The sequence below is a fragment of the Dasypus novemcinctus genome, chromosome 1, assembly GCF_030445035.2.
Source record: "Dasypus novemcinctus isolate mDasNov1 chromosome 1, mDasNov1.1.hap2, whole genome shotgun sequence".
NCBI classification, from domain to species: domain Eukaryota; kingdom Metazoa; phylum Chordata; class Mammalia; order Cingulata; family Dasypodidae; genus Dasypus; species Dasypus novemcinctus.
This window is the reverse complement of record NC_080673.1, coordinates 153,840,734-153,852,876: the sequence shown is the minus strand read 5'-3', so window position 1 is coordinate 153,852,876 and position 12,143 is coordinate 153,840,734. Positions and strand designations below refer to the sequence as shown.

At 49.6% G+C, this 12,143-nt stretch overlaps 1 protein-coding gene across 1 annotated transcript; it reads left to right on the top strand.

The window, feature by feature from the left end:
• On the top strand, positions 1-1,573 carry GSX2 (GS homeobox 2). The gene is made up of 2 exons (XM_004460604.2): positions 1-565; positions 1,233-1,573. Exons 1-2 carry the CDS (start codon positions 1-3, stop codon positions 1,571-1,573), a joined length of 906 nt encoding a protein of 301 aa, XP_004460661.1.
• Positions 1,574-12,143: the final 10,570 nt, after the last annotated feature.

Here is a 12,143-nt window from a genome sequence, read left to right as displayed (position 1 = left end):
ATGTCGCGCTCCTTCTATGTGGACTCGCTCATCATCAAGGACTCCTCGCGGCCGGCGCCCTCGCTGCCCGAGCCGCACCCGGGGCCGGATTTCCTCATCCCGCTGGGCATGCCGTCCCCGTTGGTGATGTCCATGACCGGGCCCGGCTGCCCATCCCGCAAGAGCGGCGCGTTCTGCGTGTGCCCGCTCTGCGTCACTTCGCACCTGCACACCTCTCGCGGGCCGGCGGGGGCCGGCGGCGGGGGCGTGGGGGCCGGGGGCGCCGGGGCTGCAGGCGGCGGGGTCGCGGGGGCCCTGCCCCTGCTCAAGAGTCAGTTCTCCTCGGGTCCTGGAGACGCGCAGTTTTGCCCGCGGGTGAGCCACGCGCACCATCACCATCACACGCCGCAGCATCACCACCACCACCACCAGCCGCAGCAGCCCGGCTCGGCGACCGCAGCGGCGGCGGCGGCAGCGGCGGCGGCGGCCGCGGCGGCCTTGGGGCACCCGCAGCACCACGCGCCGGTCTGCACCGCCACCACCTACAACGTGGCGGACCCGCGGAGATTTCACTGCCTCACCATGGGTAGGGCGGAGGCTCTAGGTACCAGCGCGCAGTGCCTTTCCTTGCTCGCGCCAGCAAACTTTCTGCATAGAGGCGTGGGAGCCCCGGGGAAAGGCGAGGTGGGGCGGGAGGAGGGTCTTTGGGCTTAACTGGGGAGGTTTTCCCAGAAGTTCCAAGGGAAGATGGAAATTAGCCTGCCAACCTCTCCACTCAGCCCTGTGCGCTTCACGCCAGGTATCTGATGTCCAAGTCTTGCGTATTTCCGTGCCTTTGGGACCTCAGACGTGAGGGCGTAGAAATGGGAGGTTAACTCGCTGAGGTGGGTGTGTTGGATCCTAAGTGTAGCGTCCGAGCTGAGCAAAGTGTTTCTATGCTTTTAAATAAACCAGCCCGCCTCTCCCCTGGGCTCAAAAGGAGAGGACTTGACAGTGCACTTCAAGCCCCCTGCTCCCCGCATCCTCTGACTTTCACGTGTTGCGCATCGACGGCCTTCGCTTCCTTTGGGCCTCGATTTCCTCCCTCGCTAAGCGCCCAGCCCCGAAATGGGAAAGGGTGAGAGATGGATGCAGGGATTGACTGGGCTTCGGCGGGTGGATCCTTCAGAGACCTCCTTTCCAAGGGATGGCACGAGGGGTGGGGACGCCTCGCCCGTGTCTTACCTCTCTGCCCTCTCTCGGCCGGTCCACAGGTGGCTCGGATGCCAGCCAGGTGCCCAATGGCAAGAGGATGAGGACGGCGTTCACCAGCACGCAGCTCCTGGAACTGGAGCGGGAATTCTCTTCCAACATGTACCTGTCTCGACTTCGGAGGATCGAAATCGCCACTTACCTGAACCTGTCGGAGAAGCAGGTGAAAATCTGGTTTCAGAACCGCCGGGTGAAGCATAAGAAGGAAGGGAAGGGCACACAGAGGAACAGTCACGCGGGCTGCAAGTGCGTTGGTAGCCAGGCGCACTATGCGCGCTCGGAGGACGAGGACTCCTTGTCGCCGGCCTCGGCCAACGAAGACAAGGAGATTTCCCCCTTATGAGGGAGGCGGGTGCCCCTCGCACCGCCCGCTCCCTGCATCACCCACAACACCGTCGCGGCAGACACTCAGAGGTCCCAATCCCTCTCCCGTCGCTGTGGTCCCATCTGGAAAGGGACCCAGTGGAGCAGTCCCGGGGCATATGTGCCTGGCCAGACCCTCCGGGACCCCTTCTTGACCTGTTTGTTTGGGACTCCACTCGCAGCTATAGATTTTTTTAAAAATGTAAATAATCTAGAATTCAACTCAGTCTCATCGTATATAAAAAAAAACAGGGTTGATTTGAGTTTAACACTGTACGGGGGTTGGTGAAAGTGGGTGTCATTTCCCCCTTCTGTCTTCCAAACCTGATCAGAACACGGGGTTTCTTGATTATTTTCTGTCGTTGTTATTTCTTTAAATGAAAGTTTTGAAGTTGCAAATAATTTAGAAAATTAAACCCTGAAGGTCTTGCCTTCTGAAAATTTGCCTGGGGAGAGTTTCAAATCCAAGTTGCTGGAAGTCCCTTTGTATGTGAATAGTTTTATATAAAATTTATATTTATATTTATTTAAATAAATGAAGCAAAATCAAGGTTTTAAATTTGTGGTATTTGCTCTAGCCAACTCCCCCCACTCCCATGTCTACAGGAAGGTGTGGAGACAGGGAAGAAAATATATCTGAGGACATAGAGGCAAGTTTTGATAAAACTTGGCAATGAGGGTCCCTTGAATGAGTCCGTCTGTAGCCTTATAGCTTTTCTGCAGAAACTTCTGCCAAGAAGACACTATCAGTTATAATGCCGCCAACCAGGTAGTACGCCTCCCACCCTCACATCTGACAGGACAAATCACTCCATTAAGAGAGACACTGACAGTTAATGACAGGTAAACCTTTTACTTTATTTAGCAAGGAAGGATGAAAATCACTTACATAGTGTTGATTTTCTGTGGAAGTTTCCCCCTTCTTTCGTATCTCTTTCAGTATTAAGACCTGAATTATGTGAAGGAATTTGCATAGTCAGAATAGTTTTAGGAAAAGCGACACTCCATCCAATAGCTTGGAAGTAAACACATAAGACATTACAAGCGATGCTGCAGTGACTAGATACACTGGTCATCCTTGCTGTTTGAATAAGTGAGGGCATTAGCTGATTTCCCTCAATGCTGAGAAAGCAAAAACTCAGGGACAATGAATTATTCTGAACAAAGATTTACATTCTCTCTTTTTAAAAAGAGCACTCTTTGTAGAGTTGGGGTTTTCTTCAGGCCTCCCAAACTTTAACCTGCATTTGCTCCCTTCTATTCCCTCTTTTCCTATCACTTGGCAGAGTGAAATCCTGCAGGTCTGGTTCTGGAGAAGACTTCCAGCTCTCTCCTCAGTGCAGCCTGTCATCTAAGGGAGAGAAGAAGGTGAAGATGCAGGAAACATGGAAATTAGGTTTCATTCCCTTCAAGCTGAGTCCCACTCAGCTTTATTTGTGATGAGTTTGTATAAAGATGGCACCTGTAGTTTCAAGCCACAGGAACTGTTTACAATCTATGTAATGCGACCTCTCCAGTTCTCATTCACTTATCAGGTCTGTGCAAACTGAAAAAGGTAGTCTGGGAGTGAAGGATGGCCAAGGCTCACCAGGTGCAGGTGGGACTCTAAAACTGAGGCCAAGAAGCTAATTTGGAGAGGAGGAGAAAGGAAGGAGGATAGGACCATGGTGTTACATGCCCAGAGTCTGTCTGTCCATCTCTCCTGTGTGTGTCTCTTTCTCTTATACATACATGCATACACTCCAGAGGCTCTGGGGAAGCAAAGCCCTCCTGTCAGACTCCTGCCAGCCAGCTCCCACTCCAGGGAAGGAGGGACAGCACGGTGTCGTGCTGAATTGAGCATTCCTGCCGTGTTGTGCGGGGAGGGGTGCCTGGTCCTGTGCAGTGGTCACAGCCATCCGGCTCGCCTCTGCCAGGGCCTGGGAGGCTGCAAGCCTCTGCGACTCCTGTCTCTGGTTTCTCACACACAGAGCCCCAGGTCACTCGTCCTGCTCGCTTGCAGCCAGGGGAGGGGGCGCCCTCCCTCTGCATTTCCCAGAGATCCCGTCTCCCTCCTTCCCAACAAACGGGCTGCTCTGAGCTCGAGGACCCAGGTGGGAGGAAGGGAGTTTCCAAGCAGAAAGAACTGGCGCCTAAGGAGAATAATTCCTTCGGAGGAAATAACAAGGAGGACAAAGAGCCCCCGCCGCAGCTCTCCACACTCTGGCCCACAGTGAAGCCTCATCTGGCCAGGCCCCTCAGTTCCCCCTCCCATCCACACTCCTCTCCACCCTTAGCAGTCCTTTTTTTTCAGTCCGTGCCTGACTGGGACCCCAGTCTCTCTGCCTCCTGGGGCTCCTTTTTCTCAGTCCCCGGGTGCCGAGCGCTGAGTCTAGTACTTGTCCTACCCTAAGCTGCTTGGCGCGCCCATTTCCAGGGCCCTGTGAAGGAGATGTGAGGCTCCAGCCCTTCTTGGCTGGTTTGTGGTTGCTTATAGGACCTCAGACCCTCTCCCTCTTGTTTTTGGGGAAATTCCCCTCAGGAAAGTGGGCGTGGGGGGATGTTAAACAATGGCTCCTCCACAAGAGGCAAAAAGATTCAGGTCACATCGACCAGTTACCTATCCTAGACATTGGGCATTCTCCATAGAAAGCAAGGTTCTCCAGGGGTCTCAGGGGTATTTTCTTGTCTGATTCTAGGGCATTCCATACAGAGTGGACATTTTTGTCACTTTTAGAGTGGAGCAGTGATGTTTCCTACTCTACTAGGGCAGAATTTATATCCTGTCTTTCCTCACTTCCTCTCCCCAATCAGTTGATGTTTTGCGGGTTGCAGATAAGTTTTGCAAATCCGATTGATCTTAAAGAGCTACTGTTTCACCTTAGGTTAAGAACACCTGAGACAACATGCAGGCACACAAACGCAGACCCACAAATGCTCTGCTAAACAATCCCGGGATCAAATACCCTAAGTGACGTTTCCCTGGATTTATTAAAGAATAATGTCCAAGACACATGGGATCACCCTTGATCATTTCTCTACATGGGAAGCACTGGATGCCAGCTTCTTCTTCTTCTTCTTTTTTGATCTGCTTTCACTTGAAAAATAGAAACAAAATTCTGTTCTCCAAAATATGGCCTCTTAGGGGACAGCTGTCTACAAACACTTAATGCAAAGACAGAAAGACAATGTAAGTGATAATTAGGAACCTTGTTCCACTAAGAGAAAGAGTGAGCACAGAAGCCATTAGTGTGCTTGAGTTCACCTCAGAACAAGACCTGTGGCAGCTTTAAACAGAAAAAGAGCTGGGGGAAAGGGAGAACAGGAAGGACCACATACTAGCCCTGTGCCCTGGCCTTGCCCAGACATTCAGAGCAGAGACCTTTCCCCTTGGTCCTCCCACTCAGTGACGGACACATGCTCAAGGCCAAGGGCCTGACACGGATAGCAGCAAGAGGCCAAGTGTCTCCACTGCAAACCTTGCTAAGGACGGAAGAGACCCAGCAGTACTGACGATAGAGACATTGGTTCCTGGCAGACCCTGCCCCCACCCCTCTATCCTGAAGTGTTCTGAAGTGGTCATCAGAGCTCAGTGCCTGCTTCTCCTCTCCCCACCAAGGATATCCAATGTGCAGTCTGATTTCTGGCCACCTTCTCCCTCCGCTCCTTCCCATTCCCCACTAATTCTCTCTGATCAGGATCGGAAATGCAGTTTGCTTGACCCACTCCAACTCTGATCAGACAACTGCCAGAAAGCAGTCACAGAGGGCACATGGGTCTGTGTGTGTACAGGTTTGCGTGTGTATGAGTGTGTGTGTATGTGTGAGTGGGTGGGGGAGAGAGAGATGGTCATGTGTGTGGAGGGAGAAGGGTCAGGGTTTTTAGCTTTTACCTTTCTTGCAGGCTCCACTCATTTTCTTTGGCCCTCCTTGGAAGATCGCCTTGAAGGGGATGGGGAGTTGGCGTGGAGAGCTCTGGGGCAGGCTCCCAGGCCCAGTCTTCAGGGTATGAGGGAGGGGAGGCGAATGACACTTCCAATAGAACCTATTTGCCAGAGGAAATTGGGTTTAAAGGAGCAATCACTCCTTTAAAGGGAGCTCCTCCCATCCTCTCCAAACACAGCCGAAAGCTGTCTTAGAGGATGAATGCGGCTCAGTGCATCAAAGCAATTGTTCTTATTTTCATTATTCACAGGGAATCTTTGAATGTACCTGTTAAGGTGACAGACCTTTTAAAAGGGAACATTTTTCTCCATGCAATTAAATGGTGCATTTACTAGGCTTCTATTAACATAATTTAATATAAATCTATTTTATAAATCTTTAGGCTCACATTACTGAAAACTGAGCTTCTCTGAAAAAAAAAAAGCCCACGTCTCTTCCCTAAATTAGATGGAATGGAAACCAAAAACGTGCCATTCTAAGCTAGTGGGAAATATTAAAAATAGAGGAATCTTTATATTGCCTTTTGTTAATAGTGGAAGTATGAAGAAAAGAGACAGCTCATCTTACAGAAGGTAAGCTTCACAGGGGCCCCGGCCTCATACCGCCCATGGCCCTATTACTTTGAGTGGATAGCGTAGTAGAAAACTAGTGAGGGAGGGGCCAAAGACAGAACAGGAACTTTAAAAGATCTCTTAGGAACAGAGTTGAACCAGAAGGAAAAAACAAATCCTTTCTCACATTTGGAGGCAAGTTTCTTCTGTTTGAAGAAAGAAAATCCAAAGCCGGTGAGACCCCACAATCCCTAAAGATACCGTGTGGGAAGGTACATATCCTGATCTGTTCCTATAGCTGGACTCCTGATTTTCAAGTACACCCTCCAAAATTCTGGGCATCCCACTGTCTCTGAAAATAGTTTGCTCCCTTAATATATTGATGTCAATGCCTGCACTTTTGCATTGGGCATTACTTCTCTTCAAAACGAGCTCTACATTTTCCTGCACCCTTGTTGTACCTTTGTTGAGCCTTCCAAATCCCAAACCCAAGAAGGCCCCAGGGGCTCCTCTGAGTGAATCCTGACAGATCGGAAGTGTGTGCTGTGTGCTTAGGAAAGTAACTAGTTTCAGATTAATGAAGCAGTGACAATTTCAATCTGCTTAAAGGCGGAGGTTGGCACTGCCCAGGCCTGAGCGTGGGGAGCTCGCCAGGCTGGGCTTTATATTGTCCGCTTTTCTGAAGCACAGACAAAGATGGATAGAGAGACATTGAAAAGCAGGGGGCGTATTTCAAACAGCCCCATAAAGCAGGCTGTCACTTTAAGACAAGAACCATAGTGCTTTGATGACTTTGTATTAGCTGCACATTTCAAAAAAGGGACTCAAGTCTCTAGAGAGAGAGAGAGAGAGGAAAAAGTAAAGAGAGAGAGATTGGGAAAAGGAGGCAGAGAGAATGTAGCGATATTTAGCCCGTGAGCACTGCAGCACCCCTAATTCTTAGGCAACGATTTGATTTCTGAAGTTCAAGGAGAAATAAACCAACCCACAGCAGGTGCAGAGAAAAAAGGCAGGTGGGAGCTGCTCGCGGTGAGAAAAAGCTTCCTGCCAGTGGTCTGCAGCCGGTCCCAAGGAGCTGAAGCCAGCTTGGCCTCAGTTTGCTGGGAAGCGCTGGAGAGGGACGCGTAGCTCTGCTGGCCCCAGACCACTGAGGATTATAATGGAAATTTTTGAGAGCCTGAAAGAGAAAGAATGGGAAGGGGGGGGGGGGGCGATGGGCATGCTTTTGGAGTCCACTTTCACAAAGCCTAATTTAAATTGTTTGGGGTCAGGCAGCAGTGAGCTACCTCCCCCCTTTCCCCCTTAATTAATTAATGACCACGATTAATTATTAGGGTCTTGCATTGCAAGACTTCAAAACGCCTTTGCCCAGGGGCTGATGAGTTGCCTGAGCCAGGCACGTGGTTTTAACTTGGGAGACTTAGCGTGTCGTTGTCTACCTCTCCTTTCTGTCTCTGCTTCCCTTTCGGTCGCGCTCGGCCTGATTTTCTCTCTTTTCCTTCTGTCACTGCCTTGGTCTCCCTTTCTTGCTCTGGCTTCTTTGTTCTCCAGGCTGGCTTCTCCGTCCTCCTCCAAGTCCCCCGTCTCTGACTCCACCCCCCCAACCCTAGAACCCCACCTTTCTGGTGGGGGGTGGCGCGGCCGAGGCTGCCCACGCCGCGCCCCGCCCCCGGGTCCCTGGCATCTCTGAAACCAGCTGAGAAGTCGGTGGCGAGCAGTAGTTGGGCAGCGAGTAGTTCCAACGGTTGGATCCGGTCTTTGATAGTCCAGATTTTTGGTTTTTGTTTTTCCTGTTAAAGAAACTTTTGTTTTGTTTTGATTTTTTAAGGATATGTGACCGCGGATGGGAGGGGAGAGGGGGTGTTACGTGGCAGGGGTGGCGGGACGCAGGCTTTGAAGGCCGGCGAAAGGGCTCCCCCGATGGTGGCGCTGGAGGAAGAAGCGGTTTAGCCACTGTTTCATTAGGCACTATTTGAACCTTGCAACATGTGGTAATTTCTAGGGCAAGCTGAAAAGGGGGGATTATGTAGGAGGGACACAAGGAAATTAGTGAACGGTTAATTTAACTCGTTTTCTGCTAGACTTTTCGATACATTCCTAATTGACTGAGGGGCAGGTGAAGCTCCCGCCCCATGCAGGCTCATTCACGGTGGGAATAAATGGCTGTTCTTCAACTCACACTGCTCACAATATATCATCAGGGAAAAGACATGCAATGAATATGTTGATTTTTTTTTTATTAATGGAATTACACCCTGCCACGCAGGTGTGAGGGTAAAAACCTATACTGCAATGAAATAAGATTAACAATGAAATTAGAATTTTATTAGCTTTATATGTCACATAGACCTGGATTTGAACTGTCAAAACAAGCAACAAGAAAAGATGTTCGGAAGACAGCCCTGCCAATCAACTAGGGGAAAACGAACAGCGACGCATCCCAATCGTAATCAGCTTCCATTTCCTTCAGCGCCTCTCTTGGGCCCTGTGTGGGAGGCAAGGGGGTGGAGCGCTTTGCGTGGGTAGCCCGCAGGTTGTGGCTGGAAAAAACCCACTGGGGCTGGGTAGCCCGGGCTAGAGCAGACCCGAGCCGAGGCTCCAGGGCCAGGGGCCAGGCGTCCGGCCTGAGGCGCTGAGTTCAGCGTTTGGACTGTAGGCCTCAGGCCTCGGGTTCTCTAAATTAACTGCTCCTGCCAGCCGTGACCCGAGAGAACAGAGAGCAAAGTCGGGATGCGGGCCGGTAGGCGGGGTAAGGGCGCCCCTTGGAAACTGCAGAGTTTTGTTACCCGGGGGCCCCCGGAGCTTCGGGGCAGCTACCTGGGTCTGGCAGGCTCAGAGGTGCCCTATGCAAATGGTTCACTATTTGGCGAGAAAGAAATACTTCAAATGGCCCTTTGTAACCTTCTATAGAAAATCGAGGTACTCTGCATGACAAAGCACAATTAAGCTTTCTATTCAGGAGTTCTGCAGCTGGTAGTCCATTGGGAAAGGGGAGTAAACGCGAATATATTAATAGTGTGGCAAAAGTTTTTGTGTGCGTATCCTTTTCTGGGTCGGGGGTGGGAAGGGGCGATGGATGGACCCCGAGGGGAAGAAGAAGGCTCCGCCTTGGATCCTTGCCACCTGAATGGCATTGCCTCTGCGCTCCTGGAAAGCCCGGCTTGTTCCTGCACCAGAGCGTTCTGCCTGGGCGCGGGGACTGCGCGCGCGGAGTCGGGCTGCGTGGACCCGGCAGGCACAGTGCACCGGCGGGGTGGGACGCGTGCCCGGGTCTCGCCTCCTCGCAGAGGTCCAGCGTCCTGCTGCCCTTGGTCACCTGCGCAGGAGGGAGGCTTCCCCGTCCCTGTGCTTCGCCCGGGCGCCAGGACAGGGAAAGGGGATGGCATAGCCTAGCGCGCAGAAGGCTGTGCTGCTGCGGGAAAAGATAAGGGAGAAAGGCACAGAGTTTTCATTCAGCTGCACCCAGTCCTCCCACCCCCATCAGTTGGAATTCAGTTTCTAACCTTTAGTGTTTACAGACCCCCACCTTGGAATTTTTATTTTTATTTTTTAAATGAAGACGGTGCCTTAAGTTATAATCAGGCCAGCTGTATTGGCTGTTCCCGGTCTGTCCCTCCAGATCTACTTCCACCCTCCTCTGTCCTGCTTGCTGCTCCCTTTCTTTCCCCTTGACTGACCTTTATGGATTGTGTCATGCCCTCTATAAACTGCCTCACCTGTAGTCTCTTGCCCTCTGGTTTGCATTTGGGTCAGCGGCACTGTGAAAGATTGAACCACCTGAGGAGAGAAAACGGGGGTGGGGTGGTGGTATTAATTGTTTCTGGGGACTCTGTTTTGTTCCAGTTCTGGTAATGGCTCTCTCTAGAAACTCTCTTCTCTCTCAGAACTTCTTTTCCAAGGCTTCAGCTCTTAATCAGTCACCCCTCTGCTTTCAAGCATAAGGGTGGGAATGCTTTCCGGCTTCTACTTGCGGTGCATCGAAATTCTTGTAAGTTTCCTGAACTCTACACATATCTTGCGGTGCATCGAAATTCTTGTAAGTTCCCTGAACTCTACACATATCTCTGCAAATAGTCACAACATTGAAAAGTTTCTTCGGAAAACGCGGCTCAAAGTGGCTTACTGACTGGTCCCAGATAGCCATGTTATGCTGGAGTCAATCCTATAACTGCTAGGTTGATTGTTACCTCACATTTAATGCAACGACTCTGAGAGGATCTCCCATCTCCAACCCATTCCATCTGCAAACAGCTTTGACCATTGGAAAGGCTCTTCTTTTTTTTTTATATATATATATATTTGATGTTTTTTTTTTTTGTTTGTTTGTTTTATTTATTTCTCTCCCCTTTCCCCCTCACCCCCCAGTTGTCTGCTCTCTGGGTTCATTCGCTGTGTGTTCTTCTGTGACTGCTTCTATCCTTATCAGCGGCACCGGGAATCTGTGTTTCTTTTTGTTGAATCATTTTGCTGTGTCAGCTCTCCAGGTGTGCAGCGCCATTCCTGGGCAGGCTGCATTTTCTTTTGTGCTGGGCAGCTTTCCTTACAGGGCGCGCTGCTTGTGCGGGGAGCTCCCCTATGCAGGGAACACCCCTGTGGGCACTCCTTGTGCGCTGATGCGCATGGGCCAGCTCCACACGGGTCAAGGAGGCCTGGGGTTTGAAGCGCAGACCTCCTGTGTGGTAGCCGGACGCCCTAACCACTGGGCCAAGTCCGCTTCCCTGGAAAGGCTCTTCTTGGTGTTGAATCAGACTCTCCCTCCTGTAATTTCTAGCCATAGTCCTACCTAGTCTTTCTCCTGGGACTTCAAGGTATCTATCTTCCTTCCTATTCCCAACTACGAGGTCCTTGAGGACAGCCCTTGCATCTTTCATGTCTACATCCTGAGCCTTCAGCACCATGCCTAGCACATGGTATATGCCCAATGAATACTGGATGGATCAATGCATAAGTTTGCTTCAAAGTGTCAGCTAGTTGCCTGAATCATGGAAATTGCTGTGATGAAATAGTCTTGGCAGATAGGATACAGAGAGGGTTCTGGAGTCAGTCTACATGAGCTACCATTTAGTAGCAGTGGGACCATGGGCAATTCACTTAGTCTTTCTAATTTCCACTTTGCTCTTTTGTAATATGGGGATAATTAATAGTGTCTTCCTCATAAGGACCTCGAGGATTAAATAAAGAACTATATGTGATGCATTTGGCCACAGCCTGGTATATATTCAGTTTCAATACTTGTGAGCTAGTCTTGGTAGAAAGAGCATTTGGGATTCAATAAGCCTGACTTTGACTCTTCACTTGGTCCTATAGTGACATTGGCTAATGTATGTAGTATTATTATGTGTCAGGGTATTGCCCTAAGTGCTTCACATATAATAACTCATTCAATCCTTAAAACAACCCCCTATACTCATCAATTCAACAAAGATTTACCAAGCAATTCTATGGGCCAGATACTGTTCTAGTTTCTGGGGATAGAGCAGTGATCAGTACAAAGTCCCTATCCTCCAGTGATAACATATTAAAATATTAGAATGTTCAGGTTTCAACCAAAGGTTACAAAACATACAGAGAAATAGGAAGTGATGGCCCAGGCAAGGGAGAAGAATAAGGCATTAGAAACTATCAATGAAGAGGACCTGACCTGGGACATACCAGATGAAACTTAAAAAAAAAAAAGTTCCTAAATATGCTCAAATGCTAAAGGAAAATATGGACAAAGAACTAAAAGAAATCAGGAAAACAATAGATGATCATAAAGGGAATAATAATAAAGTAATGGAAAAAAAAAATAAAGTAATGGAAATTATGAAAATGAACAAATAGAGCTGAAGATTACACTAACCCAAATTTAAAAGTCCCTTGAGGGATTTAATGGCAGATTGGAGCTGGCAGAAGAGAGAATCAGATAAATTGAAGATAATTAATTCAAATTATCCAGTTAGAGGATCAAAAGGAAGAAAGAATAAAGAAAAGTGAATAGAGCCTGAGAAACCTATGGAACACCATCAAGTAAACCAATATACACTTTGTTGAAGTCCCAGAAGAAGAAAGAAAGATAGAAAGAAAGAAAGAAAGA